Source organism: Chelonia mydas, chromosome 2, assembly GCF_015237465.2.
Source record: "Chelonia mydas isolate rCheMyd1 chromosome 2, rCheMyd1.pri.v2, whole genome shotgun sequence".
Lineage (NCBI taxonomy): Eukaryota > Metazoa > Chordata > Testudines > Cheloniidae > Chelonia > Chelonia mydas.
In genome coordinates, this window is record NC_057850.1 from 140,692,796 (window position 1) to 140,719,344 (window position 26,549).

General features: G+C 41.8%; 2 protein-coding genes across 3 annotated transcripts in view; one reads left to right on the forward strand and one right to left on the reverse strand.

Annotated features, from left to right (window-relative positions):
* SRD5A1 (steroid 5 alpha-reductase 1) overlaps positions 1-974 on the reverse strand; it is a 51,051-nt gene extending 50,077 nt beyond the window's left edge. The window contains exon 1 of one of the 2 annotated variants that reach the window (XR_006288778.1): positions 30-158. Coding sequence is in view for 1 of the 2 variants with exons in the window: in XM_037893363.2 (XP_037749291.1) it covers positions 30-343 (314 nt within the window). In the remaining variant the exon portion in view is untranslated. Of the gene's footprint in view, positions 1-29 lie in introns of both variants that reach the window. The other variant, XM_037893363.2, reaches the window with a different exon arrangement.
* A 77-nt stretch (positions 975-1,051) lies between these two features.
* NSUN2 (NOP2/Sun RNA methyltransferase 2) overlaps positions 1,052-26,549 on the forward strand; it is a 46,887-nt gene continuing 21,389 nt past the window's right edge. The window contains exons 1-12 of the mRNA XM_037893362.2: positions 1,052-1,266; positions 1,550-1,707; positions 2,433-2,537; positions 4,083-4,188; positions 7,418-7,489; positions 10,437-10,521; positions 11,146-11,338; positions 15,101-15,175; positions 16,998-17,128; positions 19,145-19,218; positions 25,212-25,342; positions 26,067-26,163. Coding sequence (XP_037749290.1) covers positions 1,180-1,266; positions 1,550-1,707; positions 2,433-2,537; positions 4,083-4,188; positions 7,418-7,489; positions 10,437-10,521; positions 11,146-11,338; positions 15,101-15,175; positions 16,998-17,128; positions 19,145-19,218; positions 25,212-25,342; positions 26,067-26,163 — 1,314 coding nt within the window. The 5' untranslated portion in view covers positions 1,052-1,179. The remainder of the gene's footprint in view (positions 1,267-1,549; positions 1,708-2,432; positions 2,538-4,082; positions 4,189-7,417; positions 7,490-10,436; positions 10,522-11,145; positions 11,339-15,100; positions 15,176-16,997; positions 17,129-19,144; positions 19,219-25,211; positions 25,343-26,066; positions 26,164-26,549) is intronic.

Sequence of the window (26,549 nt, forward strand, 5' to 3'; positions counted from 1 at the left end):
ATTCATAACTTCGAATACAAAAATGGTACCTGTGCGCGTAGTGCACGATGAACAGCGCCAGCAGTATCCGGTTCGGCCACTCGGACAGGCGGGCCGCGCCGCTGAAGAGGCTCAGCCCCAGCGGGACCAGCAGCGACGGCAGCTCCTGCAGCGTCCAAGCCAGGCGGGCGGGTACTGTGTAGCCCAAGCGGCCAGTGGAGTAGCGCCCGTACGGCATCCGCAGGAAGCACAGCAGCAGCGCGGAGAGCGCCCCAATGCCCACCAGCCCGTAGGACAGGATTTCCAGCAGCCGCCGCTCATCCGTCCTCGACTGCCACTGCCACAACCCGCCCGCCGCTTCCATGGCCACGTGCGCTCAGTCCCCACCGGCCGGTGCCGCAGCGCCGCGCGCGGGGAGCAACGGCGGGGTTTGGCCACGCGGCACCAGTGAGACCACTGGGTGCAAAAGGCGCTGGCCCCTCGCCGGCCTGGGCACGGCGGGACTCTAGCGAGACAGGCAGCAGGCCAGCCAACCTGCACGACGGGGTAGGGACAGCTGCGCTGAGCCAGAGCCCCGCCTATCTACCCACCTACCCTCGCCCTGAGCCCGCCCACACAGATGTCACAATCGGAGAGGCGATATTTGGGGTGCGGCCTTGGGTGGGTTCTCTTACAGCTTTTCATCGACATACCACGGCAGGAGTCAGGTACCCAATCTCTGCAAACATCGACTGGAGAAGTTGTGCTGTCAATCGTTTAGATTAGCTAATACAAATTTGAGACATCGGGCCGAGTTCCTACCCTTATTTCCTCCTGTGGGCGACACACAGGCGCCTAAAGACGGCATGCTCATGGGCTAGTCCAAAAAGATAAAACAGTGAATCCCCACAAGTGATACAGAGATGTCCTCCCCGCCGGCCAGACCCCGGTTCATTAAAACAACGGCGCTTCCCGCTGCCGGCTGGCTCAACGAAGGGGACTATTAGCACACTTGAGTTTATGCTGCATGCGAATCCACGGGCAGCCCTTGGGGGGGGCTTTCCATGCAGTGCCGTCAGCCCGCAAGGACTCTGCGCACGCGCAAAAACTCAGCCACGGCATGCGCCACGTGACAACACTGGGTGACGGCTGGCCTTCGGCTGCGGGACAATTGCTCCGTGGCGCGTGGTAGCAGCCGGTTTCGTGCGGCGCGCGGGCGCGATGGGCCGCAGGCAGCGCAACCGCCAAAGGCAGCAGCAGCGCCGCGAGCGGGGCGGCGGCGGGGACGGGCAGGGCCGGGAGCAGGCGGTAAGCAGCTGCCGGGCGGGCTGGGCTTGGCTGTAGCCGACTCACTGACGCCGCGGAGGCTCGGCGGGCCGAGCGCCTGTGTCCCCCGCACGCATAGGTTGCTCGGGCCCGGGGCGCGCTAAGGGTCCCTGACTCTTAGTCAGATCCTCGCGCGCGAGATTCCCCCCCCCCCCCCCCCCCGCCGGGAGCTCCCTGTTGCCAACCCGGGAGCCGCGCCCATGGGGCGCTCCGTTCCCCTGCCTCGCGCCGCGTCTGACCCGCGGACCGCCGCCGCCTCTTGCAGGGCTGGGAAGGCGGCTACCCCGAAATCGTCAAGGAGAACGCGCTGTTCGAGCGCTACTACCGGGAGCTGCGAATCGTGCCCGAGGGCGAATGGGAGCCTTTCATGGCGGCGCTGAGGGAGCCGCTCCCCGCCACCCTGCGCATCACCGGCTACAAGAGGTGAGCGCGGCCCGGGGCGGGTGGGGGCGGGGAGAGGCCGGTGGCGGGGCGTAGGAAGCGCTCAGCAAAAGGCCGTTGCTGCGGAGAGTGGGGGGAGCCGAACACGCCCGCTGGGGACGCCGGTGGCGCGATACACGGAAGCGGCGTCAGCCCCTGGGGTTCGGCAGCCGCCCCCTGCTCTTACGCCTGCCAGGCGGTGTGTCCAGGTCCGGCAGGAGTTGTCGTGGGGGTATTTTCTGTCTTCTGGCCTAATCTGTAACTGCTTTCATCTGTAGGGTAGAGATGGCAAAGGTGGCGAAAAGGTGCCCCACGTGAGAGGGGTTTATTGTGCTCTAATTAATTCTTCATTCGTCGTCTTCCTGTTTTTACATGCCCTGACCAGTGCCCCCAGCAACAGGAGCAGCAGCACAGAATTGCACTAGTGCACATAGCACTTCACCCAACAGGAGCAGCAGAGTGAAACTGGTGTCAGTTTCTCTGTGTTGCTGGAGCTGCTCGGTAGATGGTGTATGCAGGACCATCAACAAAAGTGTGATCTTGCTTCTTAAAGTGGGAAGGATAAAATCTAGGTGGTAGAAGGTAACCATCAAACAGAAATGGGAGAGAATTGATGATGGTGCCCTCAGCCCCAGATGGAAGTGTTGTAATCAGAACAGTTTTGTTTCATTGCACTCTTCAAATCAATCAACTGTTTTTTAATCAAAAACATTTTGTTCTTTCTTTAGCCATGCAAAAGAAATTCTGCACTGCTTGAAGAACAAGTATTTCAAGGAGTTGCAGGACCTGGTAGTTGATGGGCAAAAAATTCAAGTGCCACAACCACTAAAGTGGTAAGAAAACTAAGACACTTTGTAAACTCAGAATATGTTGTTTCAAGAGTTTAGCTTGCTCTATTCCTTTGCTACCTTATCTAATAATTAACGTATATACTATTAGTAGTGGAATTTACTGAGCTTAAAGTTGAACCCTGGATTTGGCTAGTTGTTCTTGAAAGATACCCACTGGCTAATCAAATCTTATTGCTTATAACGAATGACCCCTTTTAGCATTAAACATTTTTATACATATTATAACTTTCTTGGTGCTACTAAAAATGGATTTAGGGTGCTCAGTAGTACTGTTTTTGGCGGATATTTCTCTATCGCATTTTAATACCCAAAATGAAGTTTCTTATAGAATTAATTTTTTTTTACATCATATATATTTTTTAGTAAAAGGGAAATGCCACATAGTTATTTGAAAAGTTTGTATCCATTGTAGTTACTAGTGACCACCTAAGATTATTATAACTGAACGGAAAAAGATCTGGGGGAGGGGAGAATCTCTATTTTTCAGTTCATTTTTCAGAATCAGTCTTAATTTGTCTGATTGCAGAGCTAAGTTCCCTCTAAGCTGTGCAGCAGCCTATTAACCACTGTGCAGGTGCTCAGGGCTGTGGCGGGGAAAGATGCTTCTCCCCCGGCCCCAACCCAGCCTGGCCTGGACCTGCTGCGGACAGGGAAGAGGCGCCTATTTCGTGGCCCCGGCCCCAGAGCTTCCACGGCTCTCTCCCTGCCATAGCCCTGGGCAGCCTGCACCCCAAACCCCTTATCCCTGGCCCCACTCCAGAGCCCGCACCCCCCTGCACTCCAACCCTCTACCCCATCCCTGAGCCCCCTCCCACTCCTACCGTCAACCCCACCCCCGCCACATGAATTTTTTCTCCATATTGTTGCACATAACAAAATTCATTCTGCACATGTGTGTGAAAAATTAGAGGGAACGCTGTTGTGGCTGTACTTCGCTGTACGCTGACCGCTTGCCACAGCACAACAAAGTATAGTCCAGTGGAAGTTTTTGGGGCAGTGGTTTGTGTGATCTTTCTGATAGTCTGCTATGAATCACAGCTATATCCGTTGTGATGCTGCTTTAGTGTAAAGGTTAATAATAGCCTCACAAAGTGTATCCTGTACTGACATAGGTAGGAGCAGGAATATTGTAGTTTGATAATGTCCTGTTCTGTTGAGTTTGCACATTTTCTTACTTTTCTTTCTTATGTTCTTATGAGATCAGATGGTCCCATGACAGATTTTGGCCCGGGTATCTGTGGTGTGGATTCAGCTAAGCTGTTACAATGAAAGAGTCATAGTGAGAGTTGTAACAGAATTGTTTAAAGCCTGGAATCTTAAAAGTCTAATATTTCTCTTACTTGACCATCTTACATATTTTAATTTTGTACTGTGTTCTGCGCTCTTCAGACAACTTGTATGTAAATAATTTAGACAATTTGTAAATTGCCTAAAGAAAAGTGGCTGTATATTTTCATTTAGAAAGATTTTTGAAGTTGCATTAGTTTCTGGTGAGTTTGCACTGGGTGTCTCTCTTTGTTTATTCAGGTATCCAGAAGAGCTAGCATGGCACACTAACTTGAGCAGAAAAATCTTGCGGAAGTCACCACAACTGGAAAAGTTTCATCAGTTTCTGGTTAGCGAGACAGAATGTGTAAGACGCCTTTTTTTTTTTTTTTTTTAAATAAAATGTAACAAACAAATGAATGAATTGTGTCCAAAGCTGAATTTTCTTTTTAGAACCAGAACACTTTTTATGGGGAAGTGAAGGTTTGTCTACGTATTACTGACAAAGTGCTGTATAGGGTGTGATTTGTAAAGCCCTAACGTGCTCAACTCTTAACTGCTTCATGTAGGAAGTCCTAATGCACTCTGAACAGGTCCCTAGTTCACGTTAATGCCAGCAAGATCTACGTGGGACAGTTAATATGAACTAGGTACTTTTTAGATTGTGCCAGCAGGGTTTATGTGGGGCAGTTAGAACGGCACATGTTAGCGTGCTTACAAATCACCCGTGTGGTGTACTTTGCTACACTGAGTGGACAATCCATGATAGTGATCACTTAGTCTATAATTATGGCTCCTGTTTTTGTGGATTTATTAATTTGGTGATTTGGGTTTGTTTATTAGCAATTTTTGTGTTTTATGTAGCTGTTCATATCAGAGTTGTGGGAGGAGGTTTTCTCTTTGTGTATGCTTTAATGAGTAATGTGTATTATATACATTACTCACTGTAGAAGTATATACTGTGATGAGTAGTCTCTTTGTAATGTTTCCTAGTGCACTTCGTGTAATACTGTTTCAAACAAAACTGTTAAAATGCTCTAGGGAGCCTTTTATACACACCAACAGGTTTACACGGCCTAATTAATGTGCAACACGTTAGTGTGCCTTAGAAATCACACCCCTGTAGTCCACAATACTGCTCTGTATAGACAAGCTTTCAGGTACAAGTAACCGTTTCTCCCAGTGCTTTTCCAGTGTTTATTGGATAAACACTGCTATCTTTATTATTATTTATTTATTTTGTATTTGGGGTGTTTTATCAGTGTTCAAAAGTCCTGTCTATGATTTCTGGAGAGGTAGGTTAAGGTCACAAAAGGTCTCATGAAAATCTATTTGATCTCATCCTAGTCCATTTTTGACAGTGTTTAATATCACAGGACCAGAACAGAGCAACAATAACAAAAAGTTTGGCCTAAATTTTAAAAAGTGGCTAGTGGATTTTGAGTACCTCTAATTTTGAATTGCCCAACTTGACGTGCCTTAAAGGTGCTTTAATATCATTTCTCCCCCCCTCCCCCCCCTTTCCCAGAAGGGAGATGTAGTGCTGAGCATTTCAGGTGGTTCAAGGTAAGTATCCGAAAATGCATGAACCCAAAATCACTAGTTACCGTTTGAAAACATAGGCCTTTGGCTGTCTCTGTTAGAGAGGCTTTTGTTGAGAATAATAGAACATAGGTTTCAGGATTCAAATTCATTAACAGAGAAAGGTGGGGAAGCTTGTACAATGCTTATCTGAACTATGCTTGATTGGAGTTGCTGTAGTTGCTTGCTCTTGAGTACGAAATACATCCCTAATCTTAAGGGAAAGAAGAGACGTTCGAATAGGATAAACTAATGTTGTTCGTTTGACTCATATTTGTCAGTTTTGTGTGAGCTTGATATTTAAATTTGTAATGAAATTTAGAATGCATGAGTGCAATGTCAGAATTATTCTTATTATTTATGTTACCATAGTGCCTAGAAGCCTTAATCATGGAACAGCACATTATTGTGAATGGATATGAGCAGGGCAAGACTGTATTTAAGGCCAGAGAAAAAGATGTTTGTAGTAATTGAGGTGTGAGATAAGCACTTGACTGAGAGATTTAGCTGTGTGGATGGATTGGAAAGGCCACATTTTAGGGATGTTGTGGAGAAAGAATTTGCAAGGTTTAGACAGCCTAGATGAGAGGGCCTAGAGAAAGATCTGAAACTACGATGATGCCCTGATTATAGGCCTGAGTGACAGGCAACATGGTGGCATTGAAGAGAGGTTTTAGGGGGAAAATTAAGACATCTGCGTTAGCCATGTTTTGCTTGAGCTGATTGGTAGGCATCTGTCAGGGTTCCCTCCCCACCCTGAACTCTGGGGTACAGATGTGGGGACCCACATTGAAAGACCCCCTAAGATTATATTCCACCAGTTTAGGTTAAAAACTTTCCCAAGGCACAAATTCCTTTCTTTATCCTTGGACGGTATTGCTGCCACCACCAAGTAATTTAAACAAACATTCAAGGAGGGGCCACTTGGAACCCTATCTCCCCCCCCAACCCCCCCAATATCTCCTCCCAAGCCCCTCCAGATTTGAAAGTATCTTCTTTCCCCATTGGTCCTTCTGGTCAGGTGCCAACTAGGTTATTTGAGCTTCTTAACCCCTTACAGGTAAAGGAGGGATTTTATGCTACCTGTAGCTGTATGTTTATGACAGCATCCATGAGGGAGAGGTCAGAGAGACATGTTGAGATTTTTAGTTCGGACAGAAGGACTTAGGTCTGGAGGAGGGGAGAAAGATTGGTGAATCATTGGCAAAGAGATGGTAATCGAATTTATGATTTTGCTAAGATTACCCAGAGAAAAGGGGCAAGAGAAGGGCAGACCAAGGGCAGAGCCCTGTGGAATCCCCCCAGAAAGCTGGAATGGGAGATCAGGATCCTCCAAAGAACATGTTGAAGAAGCAATTAGAAGCCAAAAGAGGACACGATTTCAAGACGAGTGTAATTGGTGGTCTCAAAGTTGGCTGACTTCAAAGAGGATGAGGATGGATTACTGGTTCTGAGTTGTGGCTAAAAAGAGATTATTAGGAATTTTGGCAAGAGGAGTTTCAGTGGAGCTCAAGGGGCAGCAGCCAGATTGGAGACGGTCTAGGATGGAATGGAAGGAGAGGAGCTCCATCCAGGGATTGTGAACTGTAGATTATAGTTCTGGAAATTTAGTAGGAAGGGAGATGGGACAGTAGTTGGATAGACAAGTGGGGTGAAGAGTGGGTTTTTTAAGATGGGAGAGACTGAGGCATGTTTATATTGTGAGAAGAAGGAGTCGGAGGAAAGTTAAGGAAAAGAGTAAGGAAGCGGAGGAGTGAGTGTGAGAGAGATCAGAAGATGGGATGCGCTCATTGGAGCAAGTGGAGTGGTTAAAGGAAGAGAGCAAAGGAAGAACTTTCTGCATCTGTGACGGAAGAAGGAAAAAGTTGTGGGGGGGGGGGAGTTGCATGGTGTTTTGTAATGCTGACTTTTTCAGTGCACATTCATTTATACAGCACTATTAATGTTTTATTGTGAAGTAAATCACATTTGTATCAGATCTAATGGATGCTGCACATATGTTCATTTTATTTCAGGGAAACATTAGTCGTCAAGAAGCTGTCAGTATGATCCCTCCTCTGCTGCTTAATGTTAATCCTCATCATAAGGTAATCTTCAAAGTAATGTGAGAATTGGAAGTATTACAGGAAAAATAAGAAAATTACAAACCCCATAGCATTTGTGTTGATTTATTTGTTAGAACAGACCATGTGTTCTGCATACAGAGATTAGCAATGACTCTAGGCTCCAGTTCGTGTATACTGAAAAATAAGAACAGATTTTTTTTAACTCTGTATGCTTAAGTTTTTGAATCAATTCATTGCCTCCATCCTTCAAAAAATATTTTATCTTCAAAATTCAACTGTATTCATGTATTTTCCCCCCTTCCTTTTCTGTGGCTTTCTCTGTTTATAATATTATAGTCACCTTTTTTAAGCTCTCCACTGTGGCTCATTTTTTCATTTTGAGCAAGAGCTATTTAGGAGCATTGTTTTGTTTTGTTTGGAGTGCTATCAACACCACAAGATGTGTGACTCAACCCAGGGTGATTGGTGGTTATATCTCAAGATGCCAATTAACTCAAAGTAGTTGACATGTTTGTAAAGCGTGATCTAGGCACTTCCCATAGGTTTGTCCATGGAGGGAACAAAGCGTTGGAATAAATGGTCAGTTTTCAGAATGGAGAGGAGTAAATAGTGGTGTCCCCCCAGGGGTCTGTACTGGGACTAGTGCTGTTCAACATAATCATAAAAGATCTGGAAAAAGGGGTAAATAGCGAGCTGGCAAAATTTGCGGATGATACAAAACTACTCAAGATAGTTAGGTCCGAAGCAGATTGAGAAGAGTTACAAAGGGATCTCACAAAACTGGGTGACTGGGCAACAAAATGGCAGATGAAATTAATGCAAAGCAATGCACATTGGAAAACATAATGCCAACTATACATATAAAATGATGGAGTCTAAATTAGCTGTTACCACTCAAGAAAGAGATCTTGGAGTAATTGTGGATAGTTCTCTGAAAACATGTATTCAGAGTACAGTGGCAGTCAAAAAAGCTAAGAGACTGTTGGGAATCATTAAGAAAGGGATAGATAATAAGACAGGAAATATCATATTTAAGGCTACATTTTAGTGATGGGTATTTTTAGTAAAAGTCATGGACAGGTTGTGGGCAGCAAACAAAAATTCATGGCCTGTGACCTGTCCATGATTTGTACTATATACCCCTCACTAAATCTTGTGTGCTTTCGGGGGGTAGGGTGTCCCAGGACCACCACCGCTTCTGGGGGCGGGGTGGGGCTTGGCGGGGCTGGCAGGCTCCCTACCTGGCTCCGCATGGCTCCCCAGAAGTGGCATCATGTCCCTCGGCTGCTAGGGCCAGGAACCATGGCCAATGGGAGCAGCACCTGTAGGCGGAGGCTGCGCATGGAGCCACCTGGCCTCGCCTTCACCTAGGAGTTGAGGGAGGGACACGTCGCTGCTTCCGGGGAGCCTCCCGAGGCAAGCGCTGCCTGGAGCCCTAACCCCCTCCCACACCCCAACCCCCTGCCCCAGTCCTGAGCACCCTCCCACACCCAAACTCCTGCTGCTGCTGGGGGGAGAGAGGGCGCGGTGGCCTGAGACTGCCCCAACAGTGGCTCCCAGGCCAGTCGCATTGGCCGCAGCAGAATCTGTGACTTCATGACAGATTCACAACCTTAATCATATTGCATCTATATAAATCCATGGTACGCTCACATCTTGAATACTGTGTGAAGATGTGGTCGCCCCATCTCAAAAAAGATATATTAGAATTGGAAAAGCTTCAGAAAAGGGCAACAAAAATGATTAGGGCTATGGAAAAGCTTCCATATCAGGAAAGATTAATTAGACTTGGACTTTTTAGCTTGATAAAGAGATGGCTAAGGTGGATGTGATAGAGGTCAATAAAATCATAGCTGGTGTGTAGAAAGTGAATAAGGAAGTGTTGTTTACTCCTCATTACACAAGAACAAGGGGGTTGGGTTTAAAACAAACATAAGGAAGTATTTCTTCACACAATTCACAGTCAACCTGTGGAACTCTTTGCCTGGGATGTTGTGAAGGCTAAGACTAAAAGGGTTCAAAAAAGAACTAGATAAGTTTGTGGAGGTTAGGTCCATCAATGGCTATTAGCCAGGCTGGGCAGGGATGCAAAACCATGCTCTGAAGTGTCCGTAGCCTCTGTTTGTCAGAAGCTGGGAATTGGCAACAGGGGAAGATCACTTGATGATTACCTGTTCATTCCCTCTGAAGCACCTAGCATTGTCCGCTGTTGGAAGACAGGATACTGGACTAGATGGACCATTGGTCTGACCCAGTTCTTATATGAAAATTTGTAGTTTTACTGTAAATTGTCCCCTAAGGTAAACCACAAACTCCTGGAGAGTGTCCAGACTGGCCTTTACAAATGTGTTAATTTTCAGTTCACCAAAGATAATTAATATGAAGTAAAAAACTGTAATTTAAAGGTACCCTTAATGTGTATGAATAGTTCTCATTAACTCTAATGATAGTTGCTCAAGTGCATGGAGACTGAACTAGAACGCCTGTCTCAGGCTTTGTCTACACTAGAGAGCTTACAGTGGCACAGCTGTACCGATACAGCTGCGCTGCTGTAAGATCTCTTGTGTAGTTTTTCTATGACAACAGGCGAGAGCTCTCCCATCAACATAATTAAACCACCCTCAAAAAGCAGCAGTATCTGTTAGCAGGAGAGCTTCCATTGTCCACATTGGTGTTATGTCGGTGTACCTTATGTTGCTCAGGGGTGTATTTTTTCACACCACTGAGCGAAATAAGTTTTGCCAACAGAAGTGATAGGGTAGATACAGCCTTAGCTGATGGATATATGCTCAGAACAAGGGTAACTCATCTGAGAAATAGCTAGAATGAACTCTTTTGTGTCATACTTTTGAACTTTCTATTTTATGCTTAAAAGAAATCTTTGCAAGAAATCACAGTTTAAAATCAAAACTGCTGAACACGTTTGAGAAATCTTGAAATGTTTTACTTTTAAACTTTTTATTGGTAGATTCTAGATATGTGTGCTGCACCAGGGTCTAAGACTGCGCAGCTCATTGAAATGTTGCATGCAGACATGAATGTTCCTTTTCCAGGTAAGTCTGAGAGTTGAAGTAACATTAAATGTGATTGGAGCTTAATTTGTCCATGTAATTAAGCAAGTGTGAATTCAACAGACTGTATCTTGGAAATTTTTGTTCTAGTGCTCTCCTTAGATATTACGTTAGGTTGTGTTAGTTCTTCATTATAAGAACCATCTGTTTACAGTCACTTTTCTTTAACTTTAGAATTCTTTTTACTTTCTATAAAATTGCTGCAAAAATACCATGTGTTGTGTTCAGCAGAGCAACTTTGTCCTTTTCGGGCATCAGTGCATATCATCTCTGCGATTAAGCTCTGCTAACTCTGGGATGAGATGCGGAAGAACTGTATTTTGTTGCAGTTGCATAGTGTCAAGATGGATCACTTCTAATTTAAACAGAGCACTCCATGTTCCAAATGTTTGAAACGAGGCTTAAAAATTAGGACTATAAAATGCTCATCTCCAAACAATTTATGCAATATGAAGGGAAAACTATATTTTAAAAATATAATTATTGAATAGTAAAGCCACGATTTGGCTTCTGTGATATATATTTTTGCAGAATGTTTGCTGGCTAATATATGAATGCAAAACACAGATGCTTCCTGTTAACCTGTAAATTTTATTTTGTTCCCAGAGGGGTTTGTAATTGCTAATGATGTTGACAACAAGCGCTGCTATTTGCTGGTTCATCAGGCTAAGAGGTTAAACAGTCCTTGCATCATGGTGGTAAATCATGACGCTTCCAGCATCCCTACTCTACAAATAGACAATAATGGAAGAAAAGAGGTCCTCTTCTATGATAGGATTTTATGTGATGTCCCCTGCAGGTATATTGCATTTACTTCTTAATACACATATTAAATGTGCTACTTTTAATGTAATCTTTTTTGTTATTAATTTGTCCTACTGTCTTTCTGCGAAGAAAGGCAGGGTTCGCTGTGATTTCCAAAACAAGCTGTTTCTCCTTTCACATCAGATTAAATAAAGAATTTTAGTTTAAAATAAGTGATCTTTTTGCCTCACTCCAGCCTATCCTTAGCTTCCATTGGCCAATGAGCTAAGTTTGTCTTCTAAACCTTTATATCAGGAATGGGAGGGTATATATGGAGCATATATATGCGATATAACACCTTTTAGTTTTTGTTTAATTCCAGAACTGCAGGAATTAATGGAAACAAAATTCATATTAAAAGCAAATACAATCTTATATACTAATACTGTATCTAAAATGAGATAGCCAGTCTAAATACCTATGGGAGAGCTAGCACTACTAAATCCTGCACTAATCTTAATTTCTTTCATTTGAAACAAGTTGTACAAGCATAGTTGTTTTTATTTCTTTCAGGGCTTAAAAGTGCAGTTCTGTTCTGAAAAGCGACTCTCTCAAAAAATGGCGTTGTAGGATTCCTAGTTATTGTCTCAATCACTTCCATATCAAATCTACCTAATTTACAAGTAAAACCTCTTCACCCCCACCCCCGTTACCCCCAACTGTTTGGAAATTTAGCTTGGAATCGGAAAGTCAGAATTCTTCCTAGTTCATGCATCACCAAGAAAAAAGAAAGTTAAGGGAAACGTAAATGGAATTCAAAGGGATGCAGTCAGGAAAAATACATAAATTATTTTCCCTCTATTGCTATCACCTTTGCCTACTAAAAGGAATTTTTTTTAATAATTCAGCATAGTTGCCCTTGTTTACTTTTTGCACTTCTTGGATAATGAAAATCAGTAAAGTCATTTTCATTTGTTTATGATCACTAATTTCAGGTTCCTAGTGCTGCCGTGTTTCTTTCAAATACTGCAGGGGTATGTTTTTAAGACTCTGAAAAAATCTGGAAACATTTTTATTTTTTGTAGATTTTCTAAAAGCTTGCTTTTTTAAACAAAATGTAAATTTTTGCACAAATGTAAGTTAATGTGCATTTAAGTATTCTGTTGGTAATGCATGAGCCAGAGTAGAATCCAGATAATTCTTTCAGAGCTGGGCTGGTGCTTGAAGAGTACATTGGATTTAAAAGTAAAAATTAGTTTAATGAGTAATGTGAACAGATATGACTCTGAATACCCTGAGTTAGAAGGTGCCGTTTTCACTGATTTTTTTTTTTCTTCAGAGAAGTATTCTTTCATCTTCTGTGAGTAGGATCACTCCTGCCTGCTATGTCAGCACCCTCTCCCACTGGAAGATTCCAAATGCTTGGTCAGAGGGAAAGATGAGACGTTGTCGTCATTTAGCTACTTTTGTATTATTAAATCAATTGATAGTTAATTGGATTGGAAGCTAAAAACTGAGGGAGAATTCCTATTCTGTGACTGAACAATCTTCTATATGTATTTTTTGTTAGTTCCATGTTTTTTGGAATTTTATTGTCCCCGTTACTCCCCTTTGATCATCTCTTCCCCTTGCTCCCTTCCCCTTTTGTCTTCTTTCCGGTGTCCTCTTAGTTGTTCTGTAGGCACTCAAGCCATTTTTCCTTTAAAGTTATGTTCACGCTCTTATTTTTGCTGCTGATGCACATTGAAGAGTAAGGGTTTATTTGTGCTAGTTATGGGTGGTGGGCGGGTAAACCGCTCATCCCACTTAGTGAATGGAGAATGAGACAAATGAGTGGCTTCAAGCCCCACCACATTCAGCACTCTGTGAGAGAGGGGTATAGAAAAAAAGTCTGGCCTGCTGAACAGGACCTCAGTGCAGTTCTTTAACCAATTAGTGTCAGTGGCTAACTGGCCATAGCTTAGAGCCATCCTGTGTAGCGCTGACTCTAATTGGCTGCTTGGGAAGGAGAAAAGTTGCAGGAGCAACTTCAATTTAAAGCTCTCCTCATCTAAAAATGAACTTGAAAAAAATCAATCTGTCACTACAAAAGCAGCTTTTTATGTGCCCTTATCCTGTATCATATTTTAATGAACATTCACATTTTTATGATTGTGCATTTTTAAATTTTTTTTTTTTTAGTCTGGAAAGAAGTCCTTTAGTATGAATAGCCGCATCTTAAAGCATTTAAAGCAACTTGTGTACTCTGGTTCTATTGTAAAAAGCTGGGCAGGAGGGGAGGCAGGGCGGTGTAGACCCCATATGTAGTGGCCTAGATGTTTCTATTGAGAGTATCAACAAAAATAACAGATGAGATGTTGTTTCTTATTGTGTGGATTATTGTCCACTGTAACTGGGATGGAGACTACTATTTTCACATCACCATCTGCTGTATGATTTGTTCTCACTTTTGGTTACAAGGAATCTACCATGACTCTTGATAAACTGTTCCAGTGGTGAATTACCCTCACTGTGAAAAATGTGCACCTTATTTCCAGTGCAGTGTTTGACATTACCAGCGTCCTGAACCATCCAACCAGCCATTTTGTATGAGTAAACCAAGTCACTTTCATATACTTACTTTACTTTCTCTTTAACTTTTAACTTCATTATACATCTTCAAAATGGAATTCTTTTAGTGAAAAGAGTACTTGTCGTGAAGAAGCATTTGTCAGGAATTTACTTGAGCCCAGTGATATAGCAATATGAAGTTCCAACTGTTGTAAATGATGTCACATTTTTGTTAAATCTCAATGCATAGTCTGAAATAAGTTAATTTAAGCAAAAATATTAACTAACTCTTTGAAAACCTCTCATGTTTTATATTAAAATAAGGAGTGAAATCCTAGCATCATTGAAGTCAATGGGAGTTTTTTAATTTATTACTTGGGGCTGGGATTTTATATGTTAGGTCTGTGAAATTAACTTCAGTGGGTGCATTACAAGGTTTTGTTGCCTATTGGACTTTCTTGATTGATTCTCAGCTGGTAAAACTAGTCTGGTGCTGGAAATCCACTCAGAGTAGAGATGGGTTGCATAGTTTCTGAGACTTTGGAGCTAAATAGTTGGATTAAGATGGAAGATCCAGTTTGCCCTAACTTAGAGGTAGGAGTCTGAGCTCTGCTCTTGGGTCTGGTAGCTTACAAGGAATGTGTTGAAGTGAGTAACTGGGGTAAGATAACTAGCAGCATATGAATCAAATTAGATAGTAAATTTTTCAGTTCAGGATTGGTATTCCTACATGTGTTCAGTGCCTAGCAAAAATGGGGTTGTAATACTGACTGGGCACTATTGCAATAATAGTGAAGAAAGTACTTGTTTAGTGATGTATTTTTTTTATTTTGCTTTATCATGTTTTGATTATTAACTTTGAAAACTTAATTTGTTTTTAAAGAAATGATTTTTTTGCCTGTAAATAGTTGTTCCACAATTTTCTTATCTTGTGACTGCCTTTAATCCCTAAAGAAATAATTAGAAAAGGGGGAAATCTATGTCTAACTTGATTGCTGTTCCAGTTTTTAGTGGGAATTCCGGGTAATAACTGAGACAGATTATTGTTCCGTTGTCTCACAGTTGGCTAATATTAGAGTCTGAGACAAGATCTGCGTGGGGTTTAGCATCCTCTTTAAGATGAATCCCCTGTGATTAGTATCAAAATGGATTGTCGCCTCATGGGTTAAACCACCATTTTTGTATTTACTTATTTTTCAGCATAGAGTTAAATGTAGATCATAAAAAATCTTTTATTTGTGAATTAACATATAAACTTCTATTGCAGTGGAGATGGAACCATGAGAAAAAACATAGATGTATGGAAAAAATGGACAACACAAAATAGCTTACAGCTACATGGGTAAAAGTGCATATTCTAATTCCTGTATATATTTGCAGAAAATATCATCAGTGTAACAGTTTTACAAATAGAAATTATGAAGTGTTGCCACCTTTCACTTCCCCAACAAACCGCTAATTTCCTCGTACTTTCTTCTGAGAAGGGGATAATTGTCCAAATGTGGGATCAGTCTACATTAAAGATAGGGTAGCATCCCTATTGTTTTTGGTTTTTATGAATACCAAAATAACTGGAGCCCTTCCAAATTCACAGCCATGAAAGACACATAGTGAACTGTGAAATCTGATCTCCCCTGTGATATCTATTATAGGGGAGGGGCAGGGCTGGGGGTGCCCCAGCGGGGGATTCCTACTGTGCACTGGACTCCAGCTGCTAGTCCCGGTGGGGCTAGGCAGGGATGGGACTTCCTCTTCCCCTGCAGGGGCCACTCTGGGGCTGGATCAAATCCCCAGGAACTTCCCCCGGCTGCAGGAAACTCCATAGTTGTGCTGGGCTCTGAAGGCAGCATCCCTGCCAGCAGCAACACAGAAGTAAGGGTGGCAATCATGCGACTCCCTACCCCCATCCGCACACATGCAAAGCTTTGCAACACCCTACACTCCCCTTTTGGGTCATGACCCCCATATTTACAATACCATGATATTTCAGATGTAAACATCTGAAACTGAAATTGACTTTTAAAAATCTTATGACTGAAATTGACCAAAATGAATTGGTAGGGCCCCACAAATAATGCAAAGGCAGGGAATCCATTGGAAGTGAGTTGTTAGCAGTGGGGGGCACAGTAATGGCAGTGAGCCAGCTAATTGGATAGGAGGCGAATGGCAGGAGCTGCAGGGAAGATCGTGCAAGCCTAAAATGGCAGTGTCCACTTTGTATACCAGAAGTCTAATGTAAAATAAAATATGAATATTGTTGAAATCCCTGTATTGTTATCTCTGATAAATATGAATAAAAGATTGGTCCTGACCTTGTTGTACAAATAAACAGCTTGGGTTCTTGGCTATTGTAATGCATCAAACATGGCTGTTAATTTAACACTGTAGTTTGGTGGTAGCGGGTTTATGTGAATTCTGGAATTAAGCATATCTTTGTAAATTGATTTTTTTTTTAAAGAAAAAAGAAATTTCTAAAATCTTACTTTAAAACCTAAAATTATTTAATTTTACTAACCTCTCAATTTAGATATGGTTTGATATGTTAATATTGTACTAACTTTCTGTTGTACAGATTTATATATGCTGCTTTTCAACACTACAAATTATTGCAATCCATAGAAATTTTTTTGTAAGGTTTTTGGGAAATAGCTTAATTGACTAAGTTCTTTAAAATTTAACAGTGTTTTGTATACCTAAGAAAGTGTATTTGAAAGAGTAGTATTCTAGTAGTTGAAATAAATTCGTTTATGGGGTTTATTTTAGGGGCAGAGTTGTATTGTGGATGCACATCCCCGTCCAGGATATTGTATTGTGTGATATGTGTCTTTCTGGTACAACACTAACTGTTGTGCTGGCCGTGCTTCTCATTCTGTTGATTTTAATGCTAGAATTCCTGGGCCAGAGAGGGATAGTGGCCAAGATAGGTTGCCTGCATTCAGATACTGTGGTAATGGACACATTCAATAGAGGCGTGAGGAAATTAAGCTCTGTGTTTAAATGTTGTGTGTCCCGTTTTAATGCCTAATTTAATATAGCTAGAATGTCTGTAATGAAGTTTTCCCTGAGGTTTCAAGTAAGCGTCACCTGTAACAGGGTGCTTTGTACAAGGGATAATGGGAGTCTTGCTGGTCCCTGAATGGTTTAGACAAACACTTTTCTTTTAGATTGCAGTTAAGGATTGCAACCCGTGGTGTAGAACAACTGGCAGAAGGAGGTAGGATGGTCTATTCTACGTGTTCATTGAATCCTGTTGAAAATGAAGCTGTGATTGCATCCCTGCTGGAAAAAAGTGAAGGTGAGAAAATGGGATATCTTGGCTGAATATTTACTGAACAATACATTAAAATCTTACTGATTCACAGTAATGGGAGATATGCAGATTAGAATGCCAGGGATGAGTGCAGTATAGATGAGAAACTCCCAGTGCGTGAATGGGAGGGAAGCTGCCTTATTTTCTCCTCTTACATCAACAGTTGTAATAAAAGTTCTCTAGACCAAATAAGGTCTCCTGCGACATCCTATCGGCACCAATAGCGTAGCTGGGGGGCGCCCTGCTCCCCCACCGAGCAGAAGTGGCGCCGTTTTAATTCTTTGGCGCCTTTTAAATTTTAACTCACCCGGCGGCACTCCGGGTCTTCAGCAGCACTTTGGCGTCGGGTCCTTCACTCGCTCTGGTCTTCAGCGGTATTGTGGTGGCAGGAGGGTCCTTCAGCGCTGAAGACTGGAGCAAGTGAAGGACCCGACGCCGAAGGGCTGCTGAAGACCCAGAACACCGCTGGGTGAGTACTAGTGGGTGGCGCCTTTTTTTTAATCTCCGCTCCCCCTGTTTTTTCCACCTGGCTACGCCACTGATCAGCACTGGTAGATTTTATAGCTGTAACTGTTGGATCTTAAACAGTTCTGTAAATGATGTACCAAAGACTCATTTAGACTCAGCTGTGTTGCCTTGGTAGCATCAACAGGAGTAAAAAGTAGTTAAACCTTTATTTTTGTCAGTGTAGCAAGCAAATATGGAGCACAACTGTTGAGTAAGAATGTGCCATTTTATGGGGGGAGGATCAGATGCAGCAGTATTTGGTAGTAAGTAGCCTAGGCCTGTTTGAGGAATGTTACCAAATATCAGGGAATGACACTAGCTCATGGGCAACTGTGTTCTAGTGCCTTCTGCCTGGGGACTGAGAGTTATGAGGCCTGGATTCTATTCTTGAGTCTGCTGAGATCCTTTGTGTCCTTGACTAAATCATTTAACATCTTTGGTTTTTATCCCACATCAGTTTCATGCCATCTGTAAGGTATTTCTAGACTTTCACATGAAGTTTTTTTATAAACTATATTATTATTCACACTAGACCCACCCCAAGCAAACATTTATTTTCTGACTGAATCAGCAAACTGCACACTTACAAATTATTTCCAGTGGTTTTGAATGTCTGTTTTACTGAAGCTCAAATCAAGGAGTTTTACTGTACATGGAGTCCTTCTAATATTTGTGACTAACTTCCAATTGAGACAGCTTTGAAAAATGACATCTCATGCCAATTTGGTGGGTTTACAATTATGTTTTTCTATTTTAAGATTTTCACCTTTTTATTATTGGGTGGAATACCTGTGCAAATAAGAGATGTGGCCGCTTGGTTGACAAAGGGGAGTGAACTGACAAAATACTATAAAATACATAAAGCAAGTAAACTGAAAATCAGTAAAGAAAAAAACCTTTCTCTGTTCTTTCATTTATAGCAATCCTGAGTTACAGCAATTTAATAATAATAAAAAAAACAGTAGTGTGTGGCCTTTTTTTTTTTAGATGGGTGATGATTCAAGTACACTTAAAGGAATCATAGAAAATGTAATTTTGTTCATGTTCAGAGCATCTTGAAGCATTTTACCAAGTAATGAGTTAAATACTGGAAATAGTGTTTTGCTGAGGGACTGTTAGATTGAAAGTCTGATGCCTCATAACCTATCAGGGTTGGAAATGGGCATTTTATCAAATTATAAAGTCATTTTCAACAGCCAGTGTTGTGTAGCATTGTCTTTTTATCCTTTACTTTTATCTGTTGTCAAACTTCTTTAAAGTTCTTACTGGATTTTTAAAAATCTGTTCATAATGATGTGTAATTTCATATCTTCTTTGTTACATTTTGTACTTCAAGGTATTTCAAAATAAATCTCTCTATCTTACCCAACATGGTGTATAATTTTATAGAAAATCATGTTTTGAAAGGTTACGTAGAAGTACACCTCTAAACAATTTCCCTGAAGTTTATATTTTCAAAAATACTTACTTGCTTTTGCGTATTTGGCTTTCTAGGTGCCTTAGAACTTGCTGATGTCTTTTCTGAGTTGCCAGGCTTGAAGTGGATGCGAGGGATTACACAATGGAAGGTATTCAGAAGATATTTCTGTAAAGATATATACCATAGTCCCAGTCTTGATGCATGCTTTGTTATCTGCACAATTTAGGGCTTTCAGCCCCCACCCTCTCTTTTTGGGTATTTAGGAAGTAAGGGACCCAACTTTACCCCTCCAAGTGTAAAGGTGGGCTCCCGGCTCTACTCCTCCTTGGACTCAGAGCTAACACCCATCCCCAGTGGACCCAGGGCTCTGCAGGGCCTTTTAGCAGTGAAAGTCTCTTACACAGTAATATCCTTAATCTCTATTTATTAACAATTACCAAAACAGAATACACACACTAAGCATACAGTGATCACCACACCCAATAAGGCAGATGAACTTTTCTTGATTGCCAGTCAAGATTAGATCGTCCGGGGCTCTAAGGGGCTCTAGTTTCTGCATGGTGTGGTCAGCAGATTATTGAGGTCTGACAGCTCTGATCTTGGGCTGTGTCCTAGAGTTAGGTTCCAAAGAACATCCCTTTGGACCCCAGTGTATATAGTTAAAACTATCTAGCTATATATACCTTAACCAATAATTTTAAACTACAGTACTACAAAACAGTGTTTTTCACCAATCCTAGCCCATGATGAAACAATTCCTTAACTAATCCTAGCACATTACAAAATAATTCTTGAACCAATTAGACCCCACCACCTTAGTTCATTTAAAACTTGTGAATTTAGTTATTCAACAGACAGAAACAATTAAAGAATCGGACAGAGACCATACAGATAAACAGTAGAGAAGTAGGGACCATAAAGGCCAAACAATAGAGAAGTATACATTTCACAATCACAGCTGTTGATAAGTGGTTCCTTGCCAAACAGAATATCAAACAAAGTTTTCTTTGAACATCTTATACTCTGTTTCTTTATCTGGAGATGGCGAGTACTATTAGGAAAGGAGTGCCTGCCTAACAGCCCGGTATTACATTGTTTGGATGCAATTTAGATGGAACGGGAGAATGTGACTCTGCGTCTTAGCTCATGTCTGCTGTTTCTCACTCTTGCTGCTGCTTTTACTGCAGAAAAAGGCCTCAGACCTTACAGCTTTGGGTAACTCAAAGAGCTCTAAAATTGAGGTATTAGCCTAAGCTAATAAAACTGGAAGAAGTTAAATGATATCAATAAATATGACACCAAGGTTTTTAATCCTCCCCAGCTAGAGTACACTCTACACGTTTTTGAGGCTCCACTAATACAGTCTCCCGGGGGGGAAAAAAAATCACTGTCATGTTTCTTAATTTACTTCACCATTTCAGGCAGTTCTGTCTCCCATTTTGTTGATAATGCTGTCAGATCCACTTTAAGTTGTCTCTTACCTTTAGGCATGAAGAGTTATAATCTGTCAAAAGAGGAAGCCACTTGGCTTCTTTCCCATCCTTTTTTATCCAGCCAGTTATCCGTCCCTGAGGCTCTGTAGCTGAACTGGATGCTTGGGAAAAAGGGTCAAGAAGTGGACAGGTCCTTCAGACTTATTGAAATACAGGGAGTCCTCGATTTTCGACTTATGACGTTTCTGAATTGACACCCTGATTCGACTTCGAATTTACGACACTCGGTCCTGCAATGGAGTGGATTGCAGTTTCGTTGTTTCGACTTACAACGCAATTTTCAGGAACCAATTGTATCATAAGTCCGAGGATTGCCTGTATTCTTTCAGCAGAAACCAACCTGAGAAGGTTGCTTTAAGTTTCCTACCCCTTCTGACACTGAAGGCTGAACCTTAAAATGTGTACCCATGTTGTAAATGCAAAATGGGTAATGGCATATGCAATTTGGAATCTTGTGTTTTGCATTTACAATTTAAGTACACACTTTTCGAAGCTTCACCATGAAATAGAATCTGTCTGCAGAATCATTAGCAAAATAGACCTGCCTGCGAGTAGAGGTGAAGCTAAAAGAAAGGAAAACAGAGGTAACTTAGGATGCCAAATTTATAAAACAAATCTTGCTTCAGAGGATCCTGGCAGATTAAATGTATTTACGGATAGAATGGTGGTTGGGGAGCGTGATTCCAGTTGTTTTAGGCTGCATCTCCAGCTTGACCATAAATGGAAAGGGGTTCAAGTAGCATCCTTAGTTGTACGCAAATAGCAAAACACAAAGTGAAAAGATTTTGCTTTCCCTTGACTGGGATTCATACTTTACTTTTTAAATAAGCAAAAAGATAGGGTTTACACACACACTGCTTCAGTCAGACACAAAATATCCAGAAAGAATGTTAACTGATGTACTGCATTCCTATGAATGTTTATGCTAAAAGTTGATCTCGGGATAGAAATCTTCTCCATAACATTAAGATGTATATTCAAAATAATGCACAAACACTATGCAGAGAAATACTGGCAGATTTACTTGTCTTGAACCCATGTCATGTCATCTACTTGAGAATGTACGTTAAGCCTTATTTTAGTGCATTTGTGGATGGTGAAAACAGCAGTAAAGATTAAGTGCAAGACTCATTTTAAATTCCTGGTTTTCACTGCACATAATTTTCTCAAATAAATCTTTACCACTGAAACTTAATGCTCAGGTCTGTCCAAAGGTGTAACTAGCTTCCTTTAAAACTACAATCTTTATGGCAGCTTTTAAGTTAGCTCATCATTATGTAGGGGGAGGAAAACATATCTTATTCAAAGATGCCCATTACAATTCCAACACACCAATATGGATGGAACTCTCTCAGGTCAAAATTGTGAGGTTCAGCAGAGGTCACCTTATGCTTTTTCTGCTGAGGTGTGTAGGCTTTCCTTGGTATTTCCATGGTTGTTTCCTTTTTGACTGTATGTCAGAACATCCTGCTGAAGGAGACCTGCTAATGTCCATGGGATGTGGACCAGAGAATGAGAAACTGTTGTGATGTATGTTTTCATAGATTTTAAGACTGGAATGGGCCAATAGATCAATCCAGTGTGACTACCTGTATAACACTTACCGTAGAATTTCACCAAATTACCCCATCATCGAGTCCAGTAATTTGTATAAAGTACATCTTCAAGAAAAGCAGGTTTTGAACAAGGCTAATTAAAAAATGGCTGAATTTTAGAAGTTGAAACTTCATGTGCTAGTCTTGACAATTTGTAAAGTATAAGTGACTGAAATTTAGTACAAAACCCCTTCATTATTGAATTGTATGTGATGACAGAGTCACATAAAACTGTAAATATTGTGTGAGCAGTTGTGTTTTCATGGTATTGTTTCATTGGAGTTCCACAACTATGTAGTTTTGATATTATCCAAATGTGAAAGTATGCAGTTAATTCAGCAAAATAGAGCTACTCCTTTTTTGTCTTAAATAGGATGACCTGATGTCCCGATTTTATAGGGACAGTCCTGATTTTTGGTTCTTTTTTTTATATAGGCTCCTATTGCCCCCCACCCCGTCCTGATTTTTCACATTTGTTGTCTGGTCACCCTTCTTAAACATATATTAATGTGATAAGAAAGATTAAATTAATCGTACAAGTCAGGAAAATGTTACCATTCTTACAGAAATGTTGACTTGATATCCTTGCCCATTTGTAATGATTGTTTTTTCTTGGTAAATGTATCCCGTACAAATATACTCAGACTAATATTGCCAAGTTAAGGTTACTACAGGAATTTTGAATTTCCCGCCTTTTTTGGTGTGGTTAGTTTTTCAACCTGCATTATTTCTTTATGTTCCCATCTGTATTTGTTAACAAGTAAATTAACCTCAAATTTTATTCCTAAATGGACAACTGGCACTAGTAATCTTGATACAGCAGATTTTAGTTGTTACACAGGGTTGCCAACTTTCTAATTCCAGAAAACCGAACACCACTGCCCCGTCTCTGCTCACTCCATTCCCCCCTCCCTCTGTCACTTGATCTTCCCCACCCTCTCTTGCTCATTTTCACTGCAAGGCCCAAACAGGCATATTTATTGTTTTGACCCATGTATTCAGGTTTTATTTGTTACATGACGCTAGAGCTGGCAGCCGAATAGTCAAAAAGGGTAATTTTTTAAAAAAATGAAATTTCACAAAGGTTTTCATGATTCTTTCCCTCCCCTCTTTCCATTTTTCGTAACTAGCTCTATGTTTTTTGTTCACTAAAGTTATTTTAATTTTATGTATGGAATTAGGACCACATGTTATCACAGCTACAATGGGTCCATTAAAGACCCACTCCTGAAGCCCAAATACAAATCCATAGAGCACAACCACAGAAATGCACACCTGTCCAGATACCTATATAAATAAATCTGTAGAAACTGATACCCACATCTACATGCAGATACACACTTGTGTTCATGTGTACACATCTAGCATGCACTAACACATGTACTTCCACATTATTTAATATTACAATTGTTGTTTAGTGCCTAGAGACCCCAACTAAGATCAGGGCTCCAGGGTGGTAGGTGCTGGACATACACATAAAAAGAGAGAATCTGCAACAAAGAGTTTATAGAGTAACTAGACAAAGGTGGGGAGAAACATATGATATATTGGCTCTTCTGCAATTACTAGTCAACAACAACTAGTCAACAACAGGGATTGGTCCTGCTTTGATTAGGGGGTTGGACTAGATGACCTCCTGAGGTCCCTTCCAACTCTGATATTCTATGATTCTGTGATTAACTTTTTAAGAAATAATACTTCTTTTTTTTAAGAGTTCCCTTCTCTTTTAAAAACTTGGTATGAAATGAATACACATTTTATGTCATCAATTTTTTTTAGCACAAGCCAGCAAAAGGAATAAAAGTCAGAGTTAGGCTGCAAATTTTATTCACACAGATATATACACATGTGGCAATACACACAGCCCCCTATACAAAGACTCACAGTCTCTTACACACATACAGTGCATGTGTATTAATAAGACACACACTTGCCTACACAGAGACACTTTTCCAGGGGCTGCCTAAATCACCCAACCGGGAAGGGAGGAGGGTGGGCTGGAGGGGAAAAGATGGGGGTGGGGTGTGGGTGGAGGAGAGAGGATGGGGAGGGAAAGAGGCTAAGGATGAGAGCAGGGTAGGGGTAAGAGGGGGCAGTAAAGGAGAGAGGAGGAGGTGTGTTGGGGGTATGTGGGGTGGATGGCGATGCAGGGGGAGGCAGGAGGTTATGGGTGCGTGAGGATGTGGGGGGCACGGGTGTATAGGGACATAATGGGAGTGGAGCAGTGTATGGACGTGAATGGGATACAGGGCTGTGGGGGGTGAAGGACATGGAGGTGGCAGCTCTGGGAGGTGGAGAGGATGGGTGGGAGAGCGCTGTATGGGATACAGGGCTGGGATGGGTAGGTGTGCGGGGGCTGGACAAGACGGGACAGGGAGGGATGCTATGAGGGAGGCGGAGGTTGGGATGCAATGACGGGGTGATGGGGGTGCAGGGGAGTTGGGACAGGGAGGGATGCAGTGGTGGGGAATGGGGGTGCAGAGGGGTTAGAATGGGGAGGGATGCAGCCGCATTCCCAGCACTCAGAGACAGGGATACACATACTCCTGGGTGCCGGCAATGGGGAGACAGAGAGACTCATTGCGGTTCGCCACAGGCCCCGCACTTCAGCTCAAGCCCAGTCACACAAGGCATCCGAGGAGAAGAGGGCCGGGCAGCAGCGGAAGAGGTGCATGCCACGCGACCCCTCAACAGCTGCATGCTGAGCGCTCATGAGTTGCGCTTGCGCTAGCTCCTCCCCTGCCATGACCCAGCCAATAGGAGCTGCGGGCAGGGAAGCACGTGGACCTAAGGCTAGGAGCTGGACATGCCGGCTGCTTCCCAACCCTGGAGCCGCACGGGGCAGAGGCTAGCAGGGAGTCTGCCAGCCCCGCTATGCCGCGTGGCGGCACCACCAACCGAACAGTCAGTGGCCCGGTCAATGGTGCTGACTGGAGCCACCAGGATCCTTTTTTGACCGGGTGTTCCGGTCCAAAACCGGACACCTGGTCACTGTATTGTTACGTGATGCAAAATTGCAGGCTGAAATGACATTGTCCCATTTTCCCATGCAGGTAATGCTAAAAGATGGACAGTGGTTTGAAGCCTGGAAGGACGTGCCTTCTAACAGGCAGACCCAAATTCGGCCCACCATGTTCCCAATAAAAGATGAAGAAAAACTAAAAGCAATGAACCTGGAGCGTTGGTACGTTTTCCCGGAGTGATTTAAAATGATACGGAATTTTGAGGTTTAGCTTTTATGGTGATGGGAAGACACTTTGCAGTAACTGGCAGTTCAGTTTTAGGAATGAATTGTGAGCTAACGCTAAACTTTTTAGTGTCTAGGATGGGGTTCATTATAAGCATTGGTAACTGGATACTATGATTAGAACCCTAAAAATACATATGGCGGTGAGAAATAATTATAGGTTGATTTCAAGGAAGATTGTACTACTTGATGACAACATAAGGACAAATTCTGGCTTTATTTACAGTCTGGTAGAATTACTACAAGTGTGTAAATGGCATGAAAAGTGCTATGTAACAGCTAGGTATTATTGTTAGATCTCTTGATTAAAATAATAGTGCAGTTAAACAACCAGTTGTGTGCAAATTGGAAAGATTTTCACAGTGAATAATCGTAAAAAAAAAAAAATCAAACATTTAAAACTCTCATTTTATCAATGCTAAAGTTTAGTCAAATATAAAACTAAGGCTGTTTTACAACTGATGCAATTCACTATAGGAAACTAGAGTATTTCATTTAGACTCTGTTTCTAACTTGATGATTTCATCTTCCTAATTTTAACAGATGCATAATTTTCACTAAAGTAAATGTGAGCATGTTTCTTTCATAAAATATTTCATAAAGTATTTCATAAAATCCCAGTTGCTGGTATTGACCATGAAGTTCTTTTTTCCCTCTCCAGCATTAGAATATTGCCACATCACCAGAACACTGGAGGTTTCTTTGTGGCTGTATTAATAAAAAAATCTCCAATGCCATGGAATAAACGCCAATCTAAGGTAATGTTCCTTTTTAAAGAGCAGTGATGACAGCATATATTGTGTTTTGGAAGCTTTCATAAACTATTTAGAGTATTATTGGGAAAACCACAGTTAGCTAAAGTAGTTGTCTTTAAAAATCCGTGAAGTATTTTTTAAACAGTGCAAAAGTTCAATTTTTTTTATTTTATGGAAACGTAAAGTATGGATTTATATAAAATATTAACTTTTTCTATATATTCTATATGTATATTAAACTCATGTGGTGGCTCTTCCAGTGTGAAACTTATTTGCAAAAACATTCCATGAAAACTCCAGAACTTGATTCCATGCTAGAATGACCTTTCCAAGTATTTATAAATACTTTTCATACTGATAAACACTCTGCTTTACAGGATTATTGTAAT